This window comes from Fusarium redolens (genome assembly GCF_020744475.1).
Source record: "Fusarium redolens strain MPI-CAGE-AT-0023 chromosome Unknown BKA55scaffold_5, whole genome shotgun sequence".
In the NCBI taxonomy this organism is placed as follows: Eukaryota; Fungi; Ascomycota; class Sordariomycetes; order Hypocreales; family Nectriaceae; genus Fusarium; species Fusarium redolens.
In genome coordinates, this window is record NW_025763668.1 from 1,186,925 (window position 1) to 1,210,331 (window position 23,407).

Consider the following 23,407-nt stretch of genomic DNA (forward strand, 5'->3'; position numbering starts at 1 on the left):
ACAAAGATCCGGATACTGGAGTGAAAACTGCGGAGGTCATATTAAGCTGCTACTATGGTGTCGTCTAAGCTAAAACTGCTTCCTTGATTCCAATATTGCTTGTGACTACTGGCTCAGCCTTGATATTCTCACTAAGCTGTCGAGCTCTGTCCTCAAAAGTCCCCATCTTGTACCTCTTACAAGCAACGTGGTCAATAGCCAGGACAAACTCTTCCAGTACACCCATGTCGAGAATTTTCTGCATACGAGAGTACCTTCGTACGTTCTCATCCTCAGCTTCCGTAACGACTTTGCTAGTCTCATCTGGTCCAAACCTCATCCATCGATCACCATCAGTGATTCGAGGCCATGGATCTTTACCATAGGAGTAATCGATGAAACTACCAGCCATAGCTCTTGCGAGTTTCTGCTGGCCTGGCGTCAATCTCTCATCGAAATTGAGGAAGATATATAGCAAGTCGAGTGCGTGATAGGCTTGTCCTTTGTAGATACTGTCGTGCGTGCAGACCTGGTCGAAGTGATAACCGAAAGTTTGCGGAATATTTGAACGGTGAACAGCGACCCAGTTGTGAATTTTGAAGACCGAATCGCCTGTGATGTCTTCCAGCGCTTTCAGCAGATCCTCTTTCGAAAGATCAGGAGTGATGCCATATAGATCAAGGATCTCGCCAGTATCCTTTTCACTCAAGAACTTGTTCATGCCAGTTCTCCAAGAGTCAAAGGTCTCCTCAAGAAGATCCTCAGTAAAAATCATAGCCTCGTCGGTAGTATCTCCAACCATGTAGCTCTTAAGCCACGCTGGAGGTGAAGCAATTCCGTTTGAGGTAGGCTTTGTCTTGTGGAAGACACCATCGTCGCACGGATTACCCGTGGCGTTGAGGAGACCCTCCACTGGGATCGTTGCAGCAGCAACGACAGCCTCAGGGACATTTCGAAGCTGATCGAGAGCAGAAGGTGAGTCTGCATCAATACCCAGGTATCTCAACAGAGCACGGTAATGCTTTTCGTGATGGTCCAATGACCAAGTTTGAACGGTGTTCAAATGACCAGACATAGCGATGGCTCGATGAAACGGCGCCGGATTCTTGGCAGCTATATGGTGAGAAACGCTCATACCTCCAGCAGATTCGCCATAGATAGTGACGTTATCTGGATCACCACCAAAAGAGGCAATGTATCGATTCACCCAATGCAAAGCGACCTGCTGATCGTAGAGACCAAAGTTGCCTGCGCCTTCAAGCCCGTCGCGCTCTAGGTCTTGCTTGATTGCAACCGATGCGAGGAAACCCCCAAGACCAACACGATAGTTGAGGTTGACTGTGACAACGGGAGTGTTACGGGCTGCTGCAAAGGTCGTCAAGTTGACGCAATCGAAAACGCCCTTATTGGCACCGCCGAAAAGAAAAGACCCGCCATGAATATACACCATGACGGGCAATTTCGCATCAGAGGCAGAGCTCAATGTTGGTGTTGTGATGTTCATGACAAGGCAGTTGAGTTCATCTTCAATTGGTTCTTCAAAATGCGGAGCAATCTCAACTGGGATAAGAACATCTTCAGGTGTATTGTATTCCGGCGGGTTTGGCGCGCTGGGTCTACAGAGCAGACTTAGCAATAATTCCATACCAGGGAACTTGGTCTTAATTACCCCAGCTTTGTTCCGTCGTGAAAATCGTCGGGCCATGAAGTCCTGAGTTGTGAACGTGTCCAACGCTTGGAGAGCGATGCGTAAGGAATGCCACTGAATTGGTGGATGTTGTTAGGGAAGCTCAGGCCCTTCACAACACCAAGGCCCTGAACGCTGAGCTCTGTAGTGCCGATTGGAGTTCTGCCGGCAGGCATATTGACCAAGTTGTCGAAGAAAACGATAATCGAGTTGAAAAGAGATACCAGAAAATGAGGCTCTTGGTAGAAACACGTCTATCCAGTCACTAGGCAGTTTTTATAAGCTTGATAACAATGATTTTTACCCTCAAAGACATCAAATACAGAGGGGCAATCATCACACTGGAGATGCAGATGAACGCTTGGTGATCCACTAACTCGATTTAGCAGGCTGAGGAGCGTCCAAATCCCCGCAAAATACCCCCGTTCACTAGCGAGTCCAGCTGATACGAATACCGACATGCTGATAATCTTCTCAGAAATTACTATAGATTGTCGGTCTCGGTGAGTTTCGTCGGTCAAACAAACCCCTCAATTGCTCGGAGGCGGGGTTTGCAGACTGTATCATTCGGATCCCGAGAATGCCGTCTCAGAGACCGAGGGTTCCGTATCGCATTAGAGATGGAACGAAACAGACACTACTTGCAACGATGCGTCTAGACTCTGGACCATGGATAAGATAATATTATAACTTGGAAACACAATAGGGTTGAGGCTCGTCAACATGGCAATTGGGAACACTGAAAATACTATGCACTAGATATAGTACCTTATGCAAGACGACTTTACCATTCTTAACTTTCTAAAGATTTCCATGGTAGAAACATGCCAGCTGAGGATGAATAGCTTTCCAGAGTTATGTAGGATATCGACTTTAGCTTCCAGAATACTAGACTATAACTCACAGCATAACAATCACTGATAGCGACACCAACACTTAGACTCAACGTGGAAGACCTCATTCGCTATTGAATGGAGTGAGGCCAAATTCTAGAGCTGAGACAATGGATACGCCAATCGGGTAGTTGCAGGGGCGACATGTAATGCCTAGACCCGATGAAGCATGCCTATCCGAGGGGATGATCCCAATCCTTCTCAGGGATCATGCCAAGCAATAGATAAGGGAAAGGCCATATCAAGGCAATAGAACACACAAAATCATTACTCGGTTGACTATATCTCAAGAGCTGTATTGTATTGTTCCAAGTTCCACTTCACATTGGGCCGGAACATCATCTGCTGACCCAACTTGTAACCCAACGATCAAGCCTTACCCCGCGTGCGGCATTCCCATTGATAACGGCACTTGAGAAACAGCAAACACTCATTCTGTGCAAAAATGACCGGAACTGGTAAGCCTAGGATCCTCTGTCTATCTACTATCACCTACTATGGCTCAACGTATTAGACTTCATCCAAGATGTCGTGAAGCTCATCACCGTCCGGTCTGGGCTACCGAGTACAAACCCAACAGCCCCAACATGGCAGACTCCGCCGCATCCAACCGTATCAACCGCAAAGTCCCATGTCTTGCCCTCAAAAACCGATATCATCATCATTGGCTCCGGGATCACCGGTATCGGCGCCGCACACTGCCTCTTGAACCATCCGAAAGGCACTGGTCTCAAGGTGACTATGCTCGAGGCCCGTACAGCCGTAAGCGGAGCTACTGGCCGAAATGGAGGACACCTTGTCTCTGATAGCGATTCTCTATTTCCAGCTCTCGTAGAAACAATTGGTGTTGAGCGTGCGATAGAGACTGTACGGTTTAGTGAGGCGAACATTCGTCGCTTAAAAGAGCTTATCTTTCAGCTGAATCCAGAGGATAGAGAAGCGGTGGAATTTCGCGATGTGACATCAGCAACATCCTTTACTGATGAAAGTTCATTCCGAGGCGCTATTGAAGAAGTCAGTCAATTACTCAAAGCGGTGCCTGACAGTGAGATCAAGTTCAAGGTATACACTAGGGAGGAGGCGGCTAAGGTAGGTTGAACAACATTACGTTATGCACTCATTGCTGACTACCTATCGCAGATTTTTAATTTTACAAATGCCGTCGGCGCAGTTGCACAAACTGGAGTCGCAGCCTTGTGGCCCTATCGGCTTCTGACTGCAGTCTTAGCCTCCCTAAGAGAAGAGTTCTCCGACCGCTTTACCATCGAGACGAACACGCCTGTTCTCTCGGTACAACTTCAAGACGATGAGTTGGTGTATCCGCACCTAGTGCGCACATCGAGAGGATCCATCCGAGCTAAACATGTCATTCACTGCACTAATGGCTACTCAAGCCACCTGATTCCTGGCCTCGTTGGCAATCTATATCCACTACGCGGGACCATGTCTACGCAGAAACTTGGGCCAGACTTCCCGCCAGCCGGTCACAAGATGTCTTGGTCCCAAGTTTCTCTCGGTACATACGACGCGAAGACGGGACACACTCATCTGGGCCTGTACTACGCTCAACAGAATGCAAAAACGGGAGATATGTTCCTCGGCGGCGAATCTCAGAGCCTAAATGGTCTTCTTACAAGCGATGACTCAAATGTTGCAGATGATGCTCGCCAATCTCTAACTTCTGCAGCCCCCAAGATCTGGAAAGATGCAGCCCCTACAAAGGCACTTAATGTCTGGTCCGGAATAATGGGGTTCACGGCAGACGGTATGCCGATTGTGGGAAAGCTTCCCCATGACCTCACGGGACGAAGTGGAAGCGGGGAGTGGATTGCTGCGGGGTTCAATGGACATGGGATGGACAAGTGCTGGCTCACTGGTGAAGCTATTGCGAGGATGGTTCTAGGGGAGAAAGATGTCCCGGGGTTTCCCAAGGCATACTTGTTGAGTGATGATAGGGTCAAGAGTTGGTCACCTGAGGGAGCAGCTGAGACGTTGATGGATCATATCATGATGGGAAGCCAGGCTCCAACAAGCCATCTGTAGTTTTCTCCGTGTATCTTGCAGATTAGAATGACAAATTGGCGAGTATCTCGTTGTTTCTTGGACCTCCAATCCTGAGTGTGATGCCACTAAGTTCGAAGCCAATAGTGTCGTACGCTATGTGTAACGGAATCATGAAGAAAAGAAACAAGGTTTGCAAGAAATCCGACAAACTCACTATATTAGGACAACCATGGCCAATAAACCTTGGGATCACACGCAATATTCGAGTACTTCTGCTCTCATCACCAGATCTTCTAGATGATAACTAGGATCAGAGGCTTGGAAACACGAATTACAACCAGTCCGCGAAGATGAAGAAGCTTTCCAGACCAATAAACCGCTAGTAAACAAACAAGACTGTCGAAGAAGTTGGGGGGCCCCGTTCGACTGAACTATCGACTATGATGAACACGCACTATAGATCAGATAAAGTTCAACCAGTCAGGGATTGCGATACGTGATCTAAGTCAGCGTCTCGGAACTATTGAATAAGCTTAATAAACTTGTATCTCAGCTGGTCTCTCCTGAACGGCGGCTCGTAGCCTCTTCATCCTCACTCAAGGCTCTTGGTGTCGGACTAAAACACCCGACTTCGGTCTGGATCGCAGGGAGGGCTTTTCAGTGCTATTTTGGCTCTTTAACCGGGTTTGTGACTGCTTTATGTGATCCACTCATTCTTCAAGCGACTTGAGCAAGTTGTTAAGTATTCAGCCGCTCCATGCTGAAGCCTCGAAGGCTGTCACATACCAGAACTTCGGCGGCCAATAGTATCTACTGTTCTGTAGGATGAGGAACGGCGAGTATTCATTAACCAAAATAGCAGGCCATCGCTCGGAATCTCAGCCAGCCTCGTGGCCACCCCCCTCTGGAATGTAGTAGTCATCTCGTCTCCAGAAACAAGCGCTATCGAAAGTCTCAAGCCACAACCGACATGGGACCTGTAGTTGAACCAGAGATTGACAATAAAATTCTGACATTGAAGAAGAGCAAATATGGAATTGTTGTGTGGCTTGCCTGTGAGTGCCAATGCTACAGAATGCCCTTGTAGAGTAGGGGACTCTCCTTTGAGCATTGCGATACTGATATTAAAATTGATGGAAGGTTTTTCATAGGTATGCAGTTTGTCCTTGCTGGTCTAGGCCATGGTCTACGGAGAGAACAGGGCCAAATCGCCAATGTCTGACTCCGCGGGCCAGAGATCGTGCAACAAGCCACTCAAGATCCACTAAGGGGCCAGCCAGCCGGAGATGTGAATCGGTAGACTAACGCAGGGGGAACTGACGCAGTGGTTAGATCAAATAGACATCATACAGTCGACCTCACAAGGCGGTCTTATCAATAAATGGTACAGTGTCAACAGATGTATTATGGAAGTTGGCGCATTGGCTGCTTTTCTCAGCTGTTCATCCGAAAGGGCTGGAAGATATGAGATACGAGCTGATGCGGCGTTTGGCGTGAGAAAAGCTGTCTTAAACGATCTTCGATCAGCAAAGCTCGTGAACTTTTACCCGGGAGCAGTCCAAAAACGAGTTTTGATGACATCCAACCGGTTTTCAATACACTTGACACAGGCCTTTGTATCTTACGCAAATGTCACAGAAGAATGCCATTGTCATAGCCGGTACAACCGTATGAAAGGACACAATGCCATCTTCTCCCTCGCTTATCCCTTGCAGTGTCAAGATCCACCCCACGTGCCCTCCAAATATGTGAAACAAACCGCGTCCCTTTTTCTGTCTATCGATTTCAGAGTTCAAAGCTAGATCAATTCTTGCCGGAAAGGGAATTCAGCTACGGACTAGCATGCCCAAAGCAAAATAGTCACCCACAGCGCTGGAATTCGGGGTCCTAACACAAATCCAGCCACATCTAGACCAGCCACTGTTCGTTTTGAGGGAGCATTTTCGGATCTAGGGTCAATAGCTAAAAATTAAGCATGCTCAGGAACAGCCAGGGACGGGTGGGGATACGCATGTTGATCGCAATCAGCTACGGCGGTGCGCCATCTCGTTTGCACTGCTTGTAGGTGAGCTTGGGCTGAAAAGAAGTCCCAGTGACGGTTTTAATATTAAATATGTAGAGCAGTATTTCAGGGCGGGTATATATGACCCGCCGTTGATCCTTCAGAATTCCTTCCAAGAAAGCACCATCAACACATTCTGACTACTTTTCTTCATCATGGTGAATCTCAAGAATATCGCCCTTGCAGTAAGCGTCCTTCTTGGATGCGGACTTGCTGTCCCTGCACCTGCTGCCCCAGCTGCCGAGGCCGGAGCCATTATCCCGGGCAGTTATATCATCACCTTGAAGCCTGAGGTCGATGCTGTAATGGCCAAGGCCCATTTGAAATGGGTAAAGGGCGTTCACAAGAGAAGTCTCACCAAGCGTGAGACTGAAGTAGGTGTTGAGAAGACCTATGACAGCAAGTCTGGCTTCCAGGGTTACGCGGGAACGTTTGACACTGCGACTATCAAGGAGATCAAGAAGAGCCCAGATGTAAGTCAACGCCTATAACTTCAGTTGCCTCATTCTTAGGTGCACCATCTAACTGGTTCAACAAGGTATTGGCTGTTGAACCTAACCGTGTATGGAAGCTCAATCGCGTCAAGAGCAAGCGAAGCCTCGAGAAGAGAGATGAGATCACCCAGAAGAAGTCGACCTGGGGTCTCGGCACGATCTCCCACCGCAAGAAGGGCTACAAGGAGTACATTTACGATGATTACGCTGGCACTGACATGTATGCCTATGTCATTGATGGCGGTGTTAGAGTGACCCATAATGAGTTCGGTGGCCGTGCAAAGGCAGCTTGGACCAACTGGAAGGGCAACAACAAGGACGATGATGGTCACGGAACCCATGTCGCTGGTACCATTGCTGGTAAGACATATGGTGTTGCCAAGAAGGCAAATATTCTTGCCCTCAAGGTCTTCAACGGCGATGAGTCTGATACATCTATTGTCCTTGATGCTTTCAACTGGGCAGTCAATGATATCATCAAGAAAGACCGTACATGGAGGGCTGTTATCAACATGTCTCTCGGCGGCGAAAAGTCCACCGCCTTCAACAAAGCTGTTGACACTGCATCCAAGAAGGGTGTCGTCACAGTTGTCGCTTCCGGTAACGATGCTATAGATGCCGCCAAGGAATCACCTGGTTCTGCCGCGAGCGCAATCACTGTTGGAGCAGTCGACTCCAACTGGGCTGTCGCAGATTTCTCCAACTGGGGAAAGACAGTCGACATCTTGGCCCCCGGAGTTGGCATCACTTCAGCTGGTCACAAGTCCAACACCTATACTTTCACCGAGGATGGGACTTCAATGGCTGCTCCTCATGTAGCTGGATTAGTCTTGTATGCGATGAGCGTGGAGGAGGTTGAGGGAGTTGCCGATATTACGGCGTGGCTTAAAGAACTGGCGACTCCGAAGAAGATTTCCGGAAATCTTCGTGGAGCGCCTAATCTGATTGCGAATAACGGCAATTGGATTCAGTAAGATAGTCGCGCAATAAATCTTGTTCATGTCATGACTTGATGAAGATAGTCTGATTGTCAATTCTACTCTTGTTCTTCGACGCCCTTATTGTTTACGGCCCGCTCGATGATGTTCAATTTGTCGAATCGCGGGTATCCGAAATCTCATTCACTTTTCGGCAATTCTCAAATTGAAAATTGGTTAAGGGATCCTGGAAAACGGAGGACCGAAGCCACAAGTGAAGTAAATACTTAGGTAGGTTTAGGGTAATTTTGGATGAACTCAGCATCATCTTTGACTAGCTATTTCTCACACCAGCTTAATGAGCCTAGATCTTTTGGCACCATGAGGAGTAAGTGAGTTGAGCATCGATTACGTGTCATCTAGAGATCGATCCCGAAGATACCGATTATATTAAAAATGACTATCTAATTAGTAATCGCTGTGCCTTATGCCTAATCGTTCTTCGTAAGTCGGAGGATATCGCACTCCGCGGGGCCTCCAAGCCCTGGCATCGGATTGATGGACATAATTCAGATCGGCCGGATGTAACGGTAAATTGATATCTACCGGCATGCGCAGACTGCAAATCCCGCGTCCACGGACATAACGGACACGTCTTATGACAGTCGTATTGTTCCCCTGTCATCCGACACAGCCTCTCTTTTGTCTCAGGCGGAAAACATGGCAGCATTCGATTTCATATGATCAGCTCTCAATTGGATCGGCACTGTGTGATTTTCGCGTATTTGCTCAACGAAGCCGCCCGCGGAATGCTCCCGGCTATAAAGAAATTGAAAGCTCGCGTGGAAACAAGCACTACCAAGCCACTAAGATGACGATCCAGTGTCCGAGCACCTGGAATGTTGCCCCATACTTCCTCCAATAGGTTGAATCGGCACCGCCACGCCGTAACACTTTGCCTTTTGCGTCTAGTACATCAATATTGGCGTTGCAACCGAACGTGCCGCGCTATCGGGGGAATAAGCAGCCAATGTCGTAATCAGCACCAAGTGAATTGATAAAACCCCCTCTTTCACCACAGACTTTTAACACTTTCAGCACTTCACAGCCTCATTCAAGACGGCTTGCAGTACCATGGCCAGTGAACCTACAGAAACGCCTGGGTTGACTCTGCCGCCCGCTCCAACGCCGGCTTGGGAGGTCTTACAGAACCTCCAGCAGGGCCAAGAGGTCCGACATTTTTACGAATAGTTTGTACATGTTAGCTAACTTGAGTATCCAGAATCAAAACCAAGAGCATGATGATGCCGAAATCGACGAGGGCTTTGATGGCCACAGTGACTCAGACCTGGACTCTGCTCTGGGATCCAACTTGGCGGACTCGACCTATTCTCTGAGCTCAAGTATTTTCGAGTACCGAACCTTACATGGCAGGACATATCATTCGGATAGAGGCACAGCCCAGTACTGGTATGCATATTTTAGTTCAATATGAGATTACTCTAATATGTTATAGGGCATCAAATGATGATCAGGCCAGCCAATCTCTGGATATTGCGTAAGGGAGCGCCATCATGACATATCACAAGGCCTTCTAACAATAATAAGACATCACTTTACGCTACTTCTGCTGGAAGATAAACTCCATCTGGCACCTCTCAAACCTGATATCCAGGTTGGTTTCATTGGTCTTGGCGTATCGGATCTCCTTTACTGATAATGACTTTGGCAGAGGGTGCTTGATATTGGGACAGGAACAGGTAAGAACCCCTGATATTGACTTGACCATCTAGTTCTAACTATACTACAGCTATTTGGGCCATGTGAGTCATATAAAACGGCATGTTGAATGAGGCTGATAACGATGAAGTGATTTTGCCGACGAACATCCTCATGTCGAGGTCGTGGGCACTGAGATCAGCCCAATTCAGCCCAGCTGGATTCCATCAAACCTGCAGCTGTAAGCTTCCCTACTTCCATATAATAGCATCGAAGTTCACCCTTTGGTAGCGAAATCGAAGACTGCAACGACACCTGGACCTTCCGACCCGACTCCTTTGACTTCGTCCATATGAGATTCATGCTGGGAAGTATTACAGACTGGGCTGCCACTTTCCGCGAGGCTTTCACAGTCTGCGCCCCGGGTGGCTGGGTCGAAAGCTACGAAGTCTCGTCCACTATGGAGAGTGACGATAATTCTATACCAGATGGAAGCGCTATGCAACGCTGGGGTGAAGTATTCGAAGAAGGCGGTCAACGAGCAGGGAGAAGCTTTGCCATGATTCGAGAAGATATACAGAGGAAGTCCATGGAAGAAGCGGGCTTTGTCAACATTCAAGTTGTTGACCTCAAGGTAAAGTGATATTTCGGGCTAGTTCATACGGGTAGACTAACATTTAGACATCAGGCACCATTTGGAGGCTGGCATACAGAGGAACGTCTCAAACAGGTTGGACAATATATGCAGGCAGCTTTAGAGAGAGACTACGAGGGGTATCTTCTGTTTCTGGCTTGCGAGCTTTTGGGATGGACTGAGGATCAGGTCAGAGCTCTGTGCACCCAGCTCCGACGAGAGATCCGATCGGGTCAACATCATCCATATTTCAGACAAAGGATTGTGTACGGCCAGAAGCCCGAAGTTTGATTTCAATCTAGTGGCTCTTCAGTAACTTAGTATATTATAAACTGTTGCCTTTAGTACCTGAAGCGTCGTCATTATTCAAGATCATGTCGCGAGGATGACATTTCAAGCTTTCAGAGACTATCATCATTTAATAATCCTATTCTGACGGTTCTGAATGAATTCTCATACCGAGACTGACCTTTTTATCGTTGGTATCTCGACCCTGTCGACTTACCGGTAACAAACAACGCGGTGGCGCAGGGGCTATATCTTCACTATTCCCTAAGGTCTGTGTGGTGATTATAAGCTCTCAGCCACAGGCCTCAACTGCAAATAACACATCAAGCTCACACTGTTCCCATTTTCTCAGGAACAAGAACAGTAAGGCAATGGTATGCAATCATATCACAACGCTTTGGGGTAAGGGGGGCAGTAATAAAACATGCAACATTTTTCTTTTGCTCGGCAGGAAGACCAACGTTTTCAGCTCATGAACTGGTATCAATCTGACTTCAATTGTTGTTGAATGTATATAAGATTGTATGGAGCCATCACCTTGAATTCAGGATGGCGTTCCAAGTTTATGACAGAAGCGCCATAGGTAGAGGAGACCTCCACATAACCTGTGTCAAATCTGAAATGGGACTACAGGTCAAACAGGCACAGTTCAGGCTGGTTAGCAGAGAGGTCATAAAACCACCCGCGACGGCCTTTTGAGCACTCATAGGCCTTACGGAATGGTCCGCGAGGCTCGATAGGAAATGTCCAAAATCCAAGTGCTGTTTGAACTGCTTCGTTCAGCTGCTCTGTGGTCTCCTTGGGATATCTCCATACTTCTTCTAGGTGCGATCCTCTCCATTTGTCAAGCTGCTGTTCCCATCTCTCGCTCTCGTATTTTAAATAGGCAACAGTGTCAGTTTCACAACTAATTCTAGATTTGCTTCGATCGTTGTATAAGCAATTTTGAAGACACAGGGCGTTGTCACTCTCAATTGCTCCACCAAGTTCATCCAGGTTTCGTATGAATCTCCGAGATCTAAAAGGGAACCGATATTGAAATAGATACTATTCAATACGTCATCCTCGATGAGTCGTGGATCTTGCTGTCTCGAGAAGTTGCCAGTAGCCCCCGCGACAGGAAGTGAACAGCGATACTGCAATAGGCACTGGAGTTCAGCGGGATATCTGCGCGCTTTGGCCATAGCCAGGGATACTCTACCCATACAAGTGTAGTGTATAAATGTGACACTTCGAAGCCTGGCAACGACTTGGCGCAGCCGGCCTGTTGAACTGACATAACGAGTAAGACGACGAAAACTGTGACCAAGAATAAAACTTTGTGAGAAGGCTACGTTACATAAGCCTGCCTTACGCGGGTCATGATGCCAAACGTCACTCGCAAAGTTTGTGAACTGGTGCAAGCCCCTGATCTCCAAGGTGTCCCAGGTATGAGAGCTTGGGGTTGGTCAGGAGTGCCAGGACCGAACGACGGAACGTGTGTCAAAGGATTCCTTGCGGGTTGCAGTCAGCGTTCTGTTCAGTTATCTGAAGTGAATCTATGATCGAGGAAGACTCCGTGACATAGAAACAAGGAAGGACTGTCCGATAAAATCGCTTGGCGCTGGCACGAGATTCAACACTGGCACTGAATAAGGCGCTAGGCTTTGGGGGATGACGCAAAAGGGTTCTGTATGGCTCTGTAACAGGCCGGATTTTGCCAAGAGTTCCTTTGCGACGAATTACGCCAGTAGTTTCATCGACGGTGCAAAGCTCAACTTCGATATCGCTCACACGTTAGGCTTTGCTCCTAAATCCTGTCTCTTAGCTCCGTGGGAAGCTTAGGAAACAAATGAAATATCGCATTCGAATTTGGAAATATGGGTTGAGGAGACTCGGGTGTTGGCCAGATGGCTTGACCCGAGAGGCTTGGTTCCAATATTCCATGGCGAGGTCAAGTATTGGTAAAAGTGAAAATTCAGAATCCCAACCTCTGGGCAGGAGCGTTGTTCTTGTACGAGCGAGAACTAAAAGCTAATTAGTGACTCATTATCAATTCTCTCAGTCAGAGTTTGTGAATCTGTGTTGATGAAATACTCAGTGATACTATGCTTTCGAAGCCAGATATGCTACTGGCAGTTCACTGAATGACTCAAAGTTCATTAGCTGACATGTCTTTTTTTGTGCGCCTGGGAGTGTCTATTCTCTTAAGCAATAATGGCGATGCCTTCTATTGATTGGTTGGTCTGTTCAAGCTTGTAATGTCTCGGTTGTAGTTTAAGACATGGCTACCAGACCATTCACAGCTCCAATCACAGCAAAATGCCACTTTGTTATTATCTACTGCACATATAAGCTATTCCTTCATGCCCTAGTACAACGACTGCTGTGACCAAAGATGTGCAAACGCACCGTTCTGGTAATGATCCACATGGATTCCCCAAATTCTCTGCATCCTGGTAGGACGAATCATGTCATAGAGGTAGGTGACTGAAGCGAACCAACAGCAGCATGACCAGGGTCGGAAGTATTTGAAACCTGTTGCTTCTCGAAATGCGGCATTTATCGAAGATTCTTTCTACCTGAGTAGTTTAGGCAATACCTATTTTTTCAACAATATTGATTATGGCGACGGGCGATACTCCCACTGTAGCCATCTCAGACGATGCTCCAACGACAGCTCAACCTTTGCACCCAGTCACACACTGGGAACAATTGAACGAGGTATGCAAGCCTCAGTTGGACCACTGGTAACATGATATTGACGCTTTCTAGGAAGAGGAAGCGCAGAACAATGATGCCGACTCTGTCATCTCCGACCCCGCTGAGTCGACAGCATCAATGACTTCGAGCATTCTTTCATATCGAACCATTCAAGGACGAACATTTCACTCAGAAAGAGGAAACGCTCAATACTGGTACTTTTGTGTATAGTTGGCCTCACGAGTCTGGGAGCTAATGCCATTTCGTCAGGGCTTCCAATGACGAACAGCAGAATGAGTCTATGGATATAGTGTGAGTTTTTCCATCATCTGTTGTGCCATTCTTTCGGCTACTGAATTTGTCAGACATCATTTCCTCAGCCTTCTGCTTGATGGCAAACTATTTCTATCGCCTTTGAAGGATAATATTCAGGTTTGTGAAAGATACCTGGTCATCGATCGCCTTGGAACTCACACAAGATAGTCAGTTCTGGATATTGGAACCGGGACAGGTACAGTGATCATCTCCAAATGCACAGTGGCCCATTTTGACAGCAAATAATTAGGAATTTGGGCTATGTGCGTATAGAACGAGCCTCACAAGTAGAGAGCGCAAAGCTGATACTGAAACGCCGAAGCGACTTTGCGGACCAATTCCCGGGCGCAAAAGTCGTAGGGACCGATATCTCACCTATCCAGCCATCATGGGTTCCGCCAAACCTCGAATTGTGAGTTCGATTCAACACTATGCCAGGTTTCCGTTACACTAATTGCTTCTGCAAGCCATATCGATGATTGTACCCAGCCATGGACCTTCGCCCCAGATTCAATTGACTTTGTTCACATGCGCTATCTATTCGGCAGCATTAAGGACTGGTCAGCGTTATTCAAGGAAGCCTTCCGGGCATGTAGACCCGGCGGATGGGTTGAAAGTCATGAGGCTTCAGCAATGATGGAGAGTGATGATGGAACAGTCACAGATACCAGCGCTATGCATGAATGGGGAAGGTTCTTTATCGAGGGGGGAAAGAAGATGGGACAGCCGTGTACCATTCTCGAGGATGAACTCCAACAAAAGTGCATGCGCGAAGCTGGTTTTGAGGACATTCAAATCGCCGACTACAAGGTAAGGGTTCAGTCTGACATTGATGATGAGGGTCTCACAGCTGACTTACAGATTGCTATCGGCGGGTGGCCTAAAGACAAGAAGATGAGAGAAATTGGTCAGTATGTTCTGGCTGCTCTGGAGCAGGACTTTGAGGGCTACGTCTTGTACATGGCGAGCCAGCTGTTGGGCTGGTCCATGCAAGAAGTCAAAGTATACTGCGCGCAGCTCCGGCGGGAACTTAGGTCTACTGCGAACCATCCTTTCTTTCGTTACCGTGCGGTCTATGGTCGAAAGCCACAGACTTCTTGAACAAGGATTAGATGCCAACATTTATTCAGTTCAATATCTCTTTATTTAGTCGCTGAATCTATCGAGACGAAAATGCTCAAGCTCTGGATCCGTCTCGCCCCTGATGATCTGTTTGCTGAGCAGTTCTCCGACGATAGCAGCATTTGTGACACCAGAGTGCATGACCGCGACACTGACGCCTTCGAGGCCAGTTGGTCCAATAATTGGCAGACCGTCTTTAGGAGTCGGTTTATAACCGACTGTGAAACAGCCAAACTCAATTTCCTTTCCCCTAACCAGCGTTTCTTGGACCTTGGAAAAGACATCATATGCCATCTCTTCCGGATAGTCACCAGGGTCATCGCCAGGATTCTCGCAGCCCGCCTTGACGATTCCATCTGGTGTCTGTCTAATGTACAGATATTTCGAGTTGACTACATGCTTGACCAAGCGTTCTTTAGTCGGTTCCGTGTTCACAATCAGCGCTGGTACCGAAGTGATAGGCACTGTGATTCCTTCAGTTGCCAGAAGGGGTACAGTGCCCAAGCCAGCAGCCACGACAACATGATCGCCAGGGATCTCCTCGCCAGAGGCTAGCTTGACTCCCGTGACGCCGCCACTTTTCTGGAGAAGCCCTCTTGCTGTCGCTCTGATTACCTTCACATTGCCTTTGGCTTCTGCATTCGCCACGAGCATCTGGGCGACAATATGGGCTTCCATAGCACCCTCTTCGGGGTAGCAGAGAGCCCATTCTGGCAAAGTAGACTGATCAAAGAATGGCTCTTGTTCTGATACTTGGGATTTCTTCATGTTGGCAATTTCGTAACCCCATGTAGTGAGATTACTCTGGTTCTTGACCATGACCTCAGTGGGCTTGTGCCAGTTGATGGAGCCACTCCAGGAAATAGGAAGGTGTGGAAGTTCTGTGTGGATCTGTTTCCATCTGTTTAGGGATCGACGACGAAAATTATAGTAGAACTTTTGGCTGACAGAGCTCGCATTGAGCCAAGCGAAAGAGGCTTTGGAGGCGGGCCCACCAATGTCCTCTGCGACAATGGTTACGCTAGTGTGATGAGCCAGGTGCCAGGCGATTGCGGCACCAATTATACCGCCGCCAACGACAATGACGTGAGGTTGAGCTGAAGTTGTCATAGCTTGTAGTGGTGTTTTATGGAAGGAAGGAAAACTTGGACATCGAGGTCAATACGAGCGGGGGCTTGAGAATATGTCAGAGGGTCAGGTTACACTAACCCTGCCTTTCAATCATCATACATGCGTAATGACAACAAGTCGAGAGTGAGGAAAACGATGGCAAAGGAAAAGAGTCGTATGCGATGGATAAAAATATGAGTTTAGACAAAAGATTAACATGAGAGACGAATCTCCCCCGGGAAGGCTCGAACTTCCGATCTCCCGATTGTCTATGAATAACAGTCGGACGCTTTAGCCAACTAAGCCACAGGGGATCAGTTAATTGGATGAGGGTGGTGAATCAAATCAGGACTCATATCCGCCATTTGATCTCCTCACGTTCCAATCACCCCATGCAGCCGATCATCGATACAGTCCGTCCCTCTTATGTTCCTATAATTTGGGCTGGCGAGATGGGTCAAACTGCGACAAGTAAGCATCCTTCCAAACGTGAAGATAATAAGAATGATACCTGGATGTTCTTATCCTGATTGAGGACTAGGCCGCGTTGACCAAAGGCGATCCATGAATTTTCAAGATTGATCTTGGCTCTATACCCTGCCTCAAAATCTTTCTGGGCTTTCCTCACGTTCGCGACACCTTCTTTACCCCGTAGATGAATTGAGAAAATTAAATTGAATTTTGGACGGTTGGGGTTGCTTCCGAAATATGCATCTGGATTAAGGCTCAGCTGTACTGGGGTATTCGCAATGAGAGTGCGGACCTGGCTCCCTGCGAACTTCTGCAAACTGTTGACGAATCCCGTGATGATATGTTCAGTGTCGCCGCTGGTTACACTTATGTAGTACATCGCGACAGGTGAAACCGAGAGGGAATCAACCTCTTCAGGTGACGCTTTCTCAGACTCGTTCAGTGGAATAACTCTTTCCTGAACAGTTACAGGTAATGTCGACGCAAAGTCAGAGAAGTTGATACCATCCGGGCCAACGTGTTCCCTGACGTATTTCGAGTCGTAACTAGTCTTTAGATGATCCTCGGACCGGAAATAAAGCTCGACGACATCATCAGAAAAAGCCCACCAAGGATTGGCGTTAATGCCTTGACCTTCTTGATGGTTGTATGCTGCATCTTGAATATGGGTCTGGAAGTACTTTCTGCGAAACCTGTTAGAATTGCATGCTTGAAGAAGGGTCGACATACGATGGAGTGACGTCTGGAGAGGGGGCTTGGCTGAGTTTGCCATGAACTTGGAAGTGATAGTCGAAGAACTCCTGTCTGGTGAGACCGGGCTTTCTCCTAACCGCTACGATCTGCTTAATATACGGCATGTTTGTTGTTTTTAAATCTCAATAGGACTCTTTTAGTTGCCGATAACATGGACTGGTTGTGCGACGGAACTTGGCTATATAGTTGACACCTGATAACAAATGATCTGATACTGTGGGGCCAGTTCCTATACCCGAAAGTTAAACGGCCGAGTGGGATTGAATTTCTAAAGGTCTCGGTGAGGTGATTTCTGGCGGGTTGAGCCTCAAGATGCAGCGACCCGGCAATGGGGGAGCTCCGTGGGTGGTCAAAGACGGCATTGGGGGACATCCTGGCGGGGCCGAAATACCGTGGCGGTTTGATAGTTGTGCATTGACTAAGCGGAAGTTGGGGTTCAGCGATTTACGTCCCCACGTACATAGGAAATATCCAAATGCCTCAAATGAACAGAAAGTGTAGGATAATTTCATAAGGTAGTCAAGACAATCATTCAAGTGCTATAAAAATCCCACAAAACCCCCACCATAGCCACCCTTTCTAATCCGTCAATAACAAAAACGCCCCTTCTAACCTACCAAACTATGATCCTTCCAACGGGCGGCAAGAAAACTTAGGACCTCTATCCTAAATGACAGAAAAGATTTAGGGAAGTTTAGTGCAACTTCTTGGGCCTTTAGACTGGTTATTTCTGTCATTGTGGTCCAAGGTCAAAAGCTTTCTTCCTCCCGAGCCAGCCTCGCCAGCGAGAACATATCAATGTTAGGCAACACAGAGACAACAATGATCCGCTGTCGAGATATTAGCTGTCGCCAATCATGCTGGGTGCCCTTAGGCTTCCCCTCTTGTTCATATGCTTGTTCTGAGAACTGGGTCCAGCCTGTGCGTCAATCCGGGCTTTGAGCTTGCGCTGTTCCTTCGCCAAGATCTTGAGCTCGCGTTTTTCATCCTTCTCTATTCGAATTCGGAGCTCTTCAAGACTAGCTTTTTGCTTGAAGAAGGTATCATAGTAATTGAAATAGCGAGACTTGTGCTGGGCGATATATACTGCTTCATCCGCGATCAGCTCAGGAAGCGCGTCAAGACATGGGACCGCATTGGCTTTCACCCAGCCTAGGAGGTAGTCAAGATTATCCACTCAGGGGTTGGATAAATCAAGTTTCTCTCGGCCGCTTTTCGAGTGATGATGTGTTGATAAGCGTTTAGTTTCTTGAAGCCCTTGTCAACCTTTTCGAGAGTCTTATAGACAGTACTCTGTTTGAAGGGATCGCGGGCCTTGAGGAAGTCAACAAGGTAGGTCATGAGCATGCAGGCATGCATGGAGCTGAAGTCGAGGTACTACCGGTAGTCAGGTCTTGATTTCAAGAGACGCTCAACAGCTTCATGGCCATCGTGAAAGACGATTCTGTCCAGGGCTACAAAGGGGAGCATCTCGATCATCCACACGAAGTCCCCTTCGACCCAGATGCTGGATGATTCGTCCTTGGAACGGCTGGTCTTAGGCATTGTGAAATTCGTTGTGGAAGTAACGGAGTTTCAAAAGATAGTCAACTTGATTTGCTCGCACTTAGGTCTTTAGGTGATTTGTAAACTTTTCGAAGTGATAAACTGTAGATAGTTTAATGAAAGGAAAGAAGCATTGGAGGTCAGAAGAATTGTAAAGATAACTATTTATACCCCGGTTACGAACGGGTTAGTCTAGACTACAGTAGTAAACGGTTATACGGAACCGTTCATAGTGAACACACTCTATCATTCAGTTCAACCAGTGGGTTTCATCATCGTTTAGAGAGTCACATGACTCTTGGCTATCGTTCAGTTGGTGTTCACTGGCCAAGTCACAATGGCGTTGCAAAGATTGACAGCGACAGGTCACTGAGACAAGACACGAGTCACTGTATCCGAAATATCGGATGGTTCGCCGCAACTGTACTCACACGTCTTTGTTCGACTTTGAATCTCGCCCCGAGATCTTTTCTAGCTTTTGCAAGTCAATGATGTTCACAGATCTCAGGCGGGAGGTTGTTATTGTTGAGGATGGGCGCGCGGGCAGATTCGGAAGAAGATTGATACCGAGGTTTATGTTCCTTGAAGGGTCTGGCATGGTCCAAATTCGGAGCTCGTTTGTTCTTCATTGTTGCAAATACCGTCGTAGCCTGACCAGTCGTTAGCTGTTAGTTGTGCTTGCTTCAAATACATCTGCACGGAGATGACGCTTTGAGAAGCGTATGGAGGAGAGAATTGGCAAGGCAATCCAACCATGACCAGATAAAGATAGAGATACCAATAAATGGGGAATAGCCTCATGAGATTCAATAAGCAAGCAAGTATCGCCGAGAAAGAAATTTGCCAGCGTTTGGAAATAGGGTCAGACTAAAGAGCAGGGGGATAGATTACCCGTACGCATAAGCTGAGGGTAGTAGGCATTGACATTACAGCAGCAAACGCATCATCTCCTTGACTGTAGACGCGCTGTTGTCGAGAAGAATCTGCATGAGGAAATGTCGAGTGCGTGTTGACGAGGGGAGTGCGTGTGTACAGGGAAAATCAGTAAAAAGAAGCCGACGGGAGTAGAGACGCATGGAACAGATCCTCAATGTAAAGTACCAAGGTTCACTCTCGGTAGGAAGCCTGGGTACTCTCTGTTGGGTCTGTTGTGTGAGTGAAAAGGCTTGAGTTTCGTAGTGACAAACAAAAACATGACGTGGGCGACGCTGAAACAACCACGCCGACACTGGCAGACAGTGAGTCCCGAGCAAGTCGCGATTCAGCTTTAGAGCCACAACGATTTATCGGAATTACATTATTTGGGTTGCACGGGGTATTACAGAAGGAGGTGTAGCTTCTCCTTGTTGAGTTGCCGTAAGCTGTTGTCCTGAGTGATTAATAGGGGACAACGGTAATTACCAAGGGAATAATAGTCATTGACACAAATATGACAGTGATTGACGAGAAGACAACAATGAATAGTAATGAATGACTGGAGATATGGAGCGTTATTTGCGTATTCTTAGTGTGCATCACTGACGAAAACGACAGTCATTATCAAGGTAATTACAGTGATTAACAATAACCTACAGTGGCTATGATTATCTGAGGTAATGGACAGTGATGGGGCATTACTTATGACTCTATCTATTTAAATTCTCGATTTACGGCCCATTTGGCAGTATTTCTCATTATTATTACACTAAAATATAACAAAACACCATGCCGAGTCAAGAAGGTTCGCCCAACTCAGGTCTTGCCCGTATTACCAGTTACTAACTTGTAACCGATTAGGAAACACAATGGCAATTCAGGCTCTCCTTGAAGGAAATGGGTACATCATGTCAAGAGACCAAACCTCAGAGACCTCGGTGTTTCTTGTCAAGTGGATTGGCGGAACAACTGGTGAGACTAGTCAAGCCAAGGTCCCGGAATGCGAGTTGAGGACATCCTGTTCCGCACAATTGGATCAATACCTGCTTAACGAAGGGAAGGTTTAGTGATAGAAAGGCACTAAGACTTAACCAACAGCTTTTCCAGAAATTCCATAGCGAAGAAAAAGAATGAACGACAAATACTACAGAATGTTGACTGTTCTCGAAAGATGAATCTAAATGTTCTCTTACCCCTGAGACCTATGAAAAGACAAACTTCATCGATGGTGCGGGGTGAGAAGTAACGGCACATAAAATATCACAAAGTAGAAGTTCAAACTCTCTACACCATTAAGGTTTCCAAATAAATAAGATTTTAGAGTTATAAGTCTACAAGCCAACTCGAATAAATCCTTCAAGTTATCACTCCCAGGCTTTATTAGTTTAGATTTTGGAACTTTCTACACTATCTATTCATTCACCAGTAATGCTGTAGTACTACATAACTAACCAGGAATGGGTTCTAGACATACTTCCTTGCTACTGTAACTAATGAAATGCTGTAAGACTTCACATGGCTACGTGTCGAAAGTTGCCTCAATGGTGTAACAGATAATTTCATCCAAAGATGAGCGTCCAACTTATTTAAGCGAATTGTGCAACACGACAAGGGCATAAACTGGAAAACCCCCCCTCATCTGCCACTCTAAATTCGCTCCCTTACCACTACTTTCAAATCATTCAGACGCTATCCTAAGACTAAATGACCCAAACTAAAGCCTCTCAACATGACTGATCATCTCTCCGTGGTAGGGCCTTCGAGACTTTGTGCTGTCTGCGACCTGGCCTTGAAAAGCAATTTACTATGCACCAGCCAGCCTCACCACAAGAGTGGCTTTGACCTGGAAAAGGCTTCCGATCTTGGCTGTTACATTTGCGGCACAATCCGACATAGTAATACATGGTCACGAAGATCTGAAGAGTGTCGCTCAAGCTCTTTTGAGTATGTCATAAACCTGCATAATGCCGGTTGCGTGGACACTCTAGAAGGACTGATTATTGGGAAAGCTCCAAGTGGCTGTTGCTGGGCTTTTCAGCTTTGGAAAGAACCTGGTATTTCTCCAGTCCCTAGCAAGTCAAACCTTTCTAACCAAGACTCTTAGATCCTGCTTCCGGTATTTTGTCTTACAAACCACCTGCCTCACACCATGATTCAGATTTTATTCGACTTGCCAGGGACTGGCTTGACTCTTGTTGCCAAACTCACGTTAAGTGCCTAAACAGCGGCCCAGGTTACAGGCCAACAAGATTAATCGAGATCGTTGACGAATTATACGTTCGCCTCATTTTTCCAAGGAACCTCTCTGTTGAGTCAATTGACTATATCGCATTCTCTCATTGTTGGGGAAAGGTTGAGGCGATCAAGCTTCTTGAAAAGAACGTTGATCGATTCCGACTTGGCATAAGCATCCATGATTTGCCCAATTCCTATCAAGAAGCTATTCAGTTGTCTCTCAGAATGGGTTTTAAACACATATGGATTGACTCACTCTGCATTATTCAAGATTCATTGTTGGATTGGATGCAAGAGGCGAAGGATATGAAGCGGGTTTACGAGCATGCAATATTCAACCTGTGCTCTGCTACAGCCTCCGATAGCTCAGGGACCAGCTTTGTGGCCCGCCATACACATCTTCTCAAGCCGCAGCGTGTAAGTCTCCATGGCGAAGTCTTCCAGTTGCTGTGTGATGGCCTCTTACAGGACGATATCACTTATTGCACCTTGCGCTCCCGGGCATGGGTCTATCAAGAATGGTACCTTTCCAAGCGCTCACTGGTCTTGGGCTCACATCAGCTTTGGTGGCATTGTAGAGAAAAGCTGGCATGCGAAATATGGCCTATTGGAACACCACAAGCCAACAGGGGAAGATGGTGGAGGGAAACCCAGCCCCTCAAGGAGTCAGCACCATCTGAAGATTCGGACGATATGGATGCCTGGAATCAGCGTGTCCTAGCATACATGAGGACAAAGCTGACGAGAGAAACCGACCGTTTGGTTGCATTCTCAGGTATTGTTCAATCTTTCGGGCAGTCACGGCAACTAACTAAAGACTATCTTGCCGGCCTTTGGCGATGTCATCTACCAGCAGCGCTCTTGTGGAAGGCCACCTCTCCGGCGCGGAGATCAGCTACATATACTGCAGCGTCATGGAGCTGGGCGTCTCTTGCTGGAGACTGTCTGGTAAAGACAGATAAGGACTTACTTCATGAACCGTGCTTCATCACTGTCGAACAGATAATGCCCCTGCGTGTACCAGGACCAGATGGATTCCCGATGGGGGGAGTAATCACGCTCAGTGGCTATTTGTTTGAAGTTGTCTATCGATCTGTAGGTCTTTTCCTGGGTAGAGGAGACTTCATGGCTCCCGGAGACCAGACGACAGGTGGTGCACTATTCCTTGACGAGGGATCAGAGAATGATCAATTTGTCTCACACTTAGAGGCACCAGACCTAGATGATTTCAGTGGATGGCTGGAAAATAAGGCTGTGAGGCTAGCAGTGCCACTCAATGACGCAAAGGGTCGTTTCTATTTTTTTTTTGTTCCTTGATAGGGGAGACAAGTATCGTTTTCGTTTTCGAGGACTGACTTTGTATCAGCCTATTGATCAGTTAGGTTCCTTTTATCGTGTCGGATATATGAACTGGGGGAAGCTTCCAGGGGTCATCAATACTGATGAGCTCGCAGCGAATCGTGCTAAGAGCACGGTGAGGATCCTATTAAACTTGAGTCCTGGGGTTGCACTATCGGTTCCTCGCTGAGAATACAGCGCTTTGTGTGGTATTCAACCTCCTTAATGGAGGTTATGTTAAATA

At 47.1% G+C, this 23,407-nt stretch overlaps 9 protein-coding genes and 1 non-coding gene across 10 annotated transcripts; 6 read left to right on the forward strand and 4 right to left on the reverse strand.

Moving 5' to 3' along the window:
• Nucleotides 1-64: 64 nt before the first annotated feature.
• On the reverse strand, nucleotides 65-1,842 carry BKA55DRAFT_506774 (Alpha/Beta hydrolase protein; the record flags this gene model as incomplete). The annotated part of the gene is made up of 2 exons (XM_046187292.1): nucleotides 65-1,595; nucleotides 1,649-1,842. 2 exons carry the CDS (start codon nucleotides 1,840-1,842, stop codon nucleotides 65-67), a joined length of 1,725 nt encoding a protein of 574 aa, XP_046051999.1.
• Nucleotides 1,843-2,761: 919 nt separating this feature from the next.
• BKA55DRAFT_562303 (FAD dependent oxidoreductase) lies at nucleotides 2,762-4,720 on the forward strand. The gene is made up of 3 exons (XM_046192265.1): nucleotides 2,762-3,017; nucleotides 3,074-3,648; nucleotides 3,700-4,720. The coding sequence occupies exons 1-3, from the start codon at nucleotides 3,005-3,007 to the stop codon at nucleotides 4,600-4,602; spliced, it is 1,491 nt and encodes a 496-aa protein (XP_046052000.1). The 5' UTR covers nucleotides 2,762-3,004; the 3' UTR covers nucleotides 4,603-4,720.
• Nucleotides 4,721-6,743: 2,023 nt separating this feature from the next.
• Nucleotides 6,744-8,093, forward strand: BKA55DRAFT_724286 (peptidase S8/S53 domain-containing protein; the record flags this gene model as incomplete). Its single annotated transcript, XM_046201070.1, has 2 exons — nucleotides 6,744-7,102; nucleotides 7,138-8,093. The coding sequence occupies exons 1-2, from the start codon at nucleotides 6,781-6,783 to the stop codon at nucleotides 8,091-8,093; spliced, it is 1,278 nt and encodes a 425-aa protein (XP_046052001.1). The 5' UTR covers nucleotides 6,744-6,780.
• A 986-nt stretch (nucleotides 8,094-9,079) lies between these two features.
• On the forward strand, nucleotides 9,080-10,830 carry BKA55DRAFT_562309 (S-adenosyl-L-methionine-dependent methyltransferase). Its single transcript, XM_046192266.1, has 9 exons — nucleotides 9,080-9,266; nucleotides 9,319-9,506; nucleotides 9,553-9,594; nucleotides 9,645-9,711; nucleotides 9,769-9,796; nucleotides 9,847-9,859; nucleotides 9,907-9,996; nucleotides 10,047-10,389; nucleotides 10,444-10,830. The coding sequence occupies exons 1-9, from the start codon at nucleotides 9,171-9,173 to the stop codon at nucleotides 10,678-10,680; spliced, it is 1,104 nt and encodes a 367-aa protein (XP_046052002.1). The 5' UTR covers nucleotides 9,080-9,170; the 3' UTR covers nucleotides 10,681-10,830.
• Nucleotides 10,831-13,281: 2,451 nt separating this feature from the next.
• Nucleotides 13,282-14,775, forward strand: BKA55DRAFT_592090 (S-adenosyl-L-methionine-dependent methyltransferase; the record flags this gene model as incomplete). Its single annotated transcript, XM_046195341.1, has 8 exons — nucleotides 13,282-13,380; nucleotides 13,432-13,574; nucleotides 13,630-13,671; nucleotides 13,725-13,791; nucleotides 13,843-13,870; nucleotides 13,963-14,086; nucleotides 14,142-14,484; nucleotides 14,536-14,775. 8 exons carry the CDS (start codon nucleotides 13,282-13,284, stop codon nucleotides 14,773-14,775), a joined length of 1,086 nt encoding a protein of 361 aa, XP_046052003.1.
• Nucleotides 14,776-14,820: 45 nt separating this feature from the next.
• BKA55DRAFT_724290 (FAD dependent oxidoreductase-domain-containing protein) lies at nucleotides 14,821-17,478 on the reverse strand (the record flags this gene model as incomplete). The annotated part of the gene is made up of 4 exons (XM_046201071.1): nucleotides 17,107-17,478; nucleotides 16,418-17,060; nucleotides 16,006-16,010; nucleotides 14,821-15,940 (listed from the first exon to the last, which is right to left on the reverse strand). The coding sequence occupies exons 1-4, from the start codon at nucleotides 17,232-17,234 to the stop codon at nucleotides 14,821-14,823; spliced, it is 1,896 nt and encodes a 631-aa protein (XP_046052004.1). The 5' UTR covers nucleotides 17,235-17,478.
• BKA55DRAFT_t128 lies at nucleotides 16,137-16,220 on the reverse strand. The gene has a single exon. It is a non-coding gene; the product is annotated as a tRNA-Asn (tRNA).
• A 493-nt stretch (nucleotides 17,479-17,971) lies between the features above and the next one.
• BKA55DRAFT_687595 (uncharacterized protein) lies at nucleotides 17,972-18,675 on the reverse strand (the record flags this gene model as incomplete). Its single annotated transcript, XM_046199087.1, has 3 exons — nucleotides 17,972-18,282; nucleotides 18,423-18,507; nucleotides 18,589-18,675. The coding sequence occupies 3 exons, from the start codon at nucleotides 18,673-18,675 to the stop codon at nucleotides 17,972-17,974; spliced, it is 483 nt and encodes a 160-aa protein (XP_046052005.1).
• Nucleotides 18,676-20,379: 1,704 nt separating this feature from the next.
• On the forward strand, nucleotides 20,380-20,657 carry BKA55DRAFT_687596 (uncharacterized protein; the record flags this gene model as incomplete). The annotated part of the gene is made up of 2 exons (XM_046199088.1): nucleotides 20,380-20,395; nucleotides 20,452-20,657. 2 exons carry the CDS (start codon nucleotides 20,380-20,382, stop codon nucleotides 20,655-20,657), a joined length of 222 nt encoding a protein of 73 aa, XP_046052006.1.
• A 662-nt stretch (nucleotides 20,658-21,319) lies between these two features.
• Nucleotides 21,320-23,142, forward strand: BKA55DRAFT_537002 (heterokaryon incompatibility protein-domain-containing protein; the record flags this gene model as incomplete). Its single annotated transcript, XM_046189874.1, has 2 exons — nucleotides 21,320-21,644; nucleotides 21,695-23,142. 2 exons carry the CDS (start codon nucleotides 21,320-21,322, stop codon nucleotides 23,140-23,142), a joined length of 1,773 nt encoding a protein of 590 aa, XP_046052007.1.
• Nucleotides 23,143-23,407: the final 265 nt, after the last annotated feature.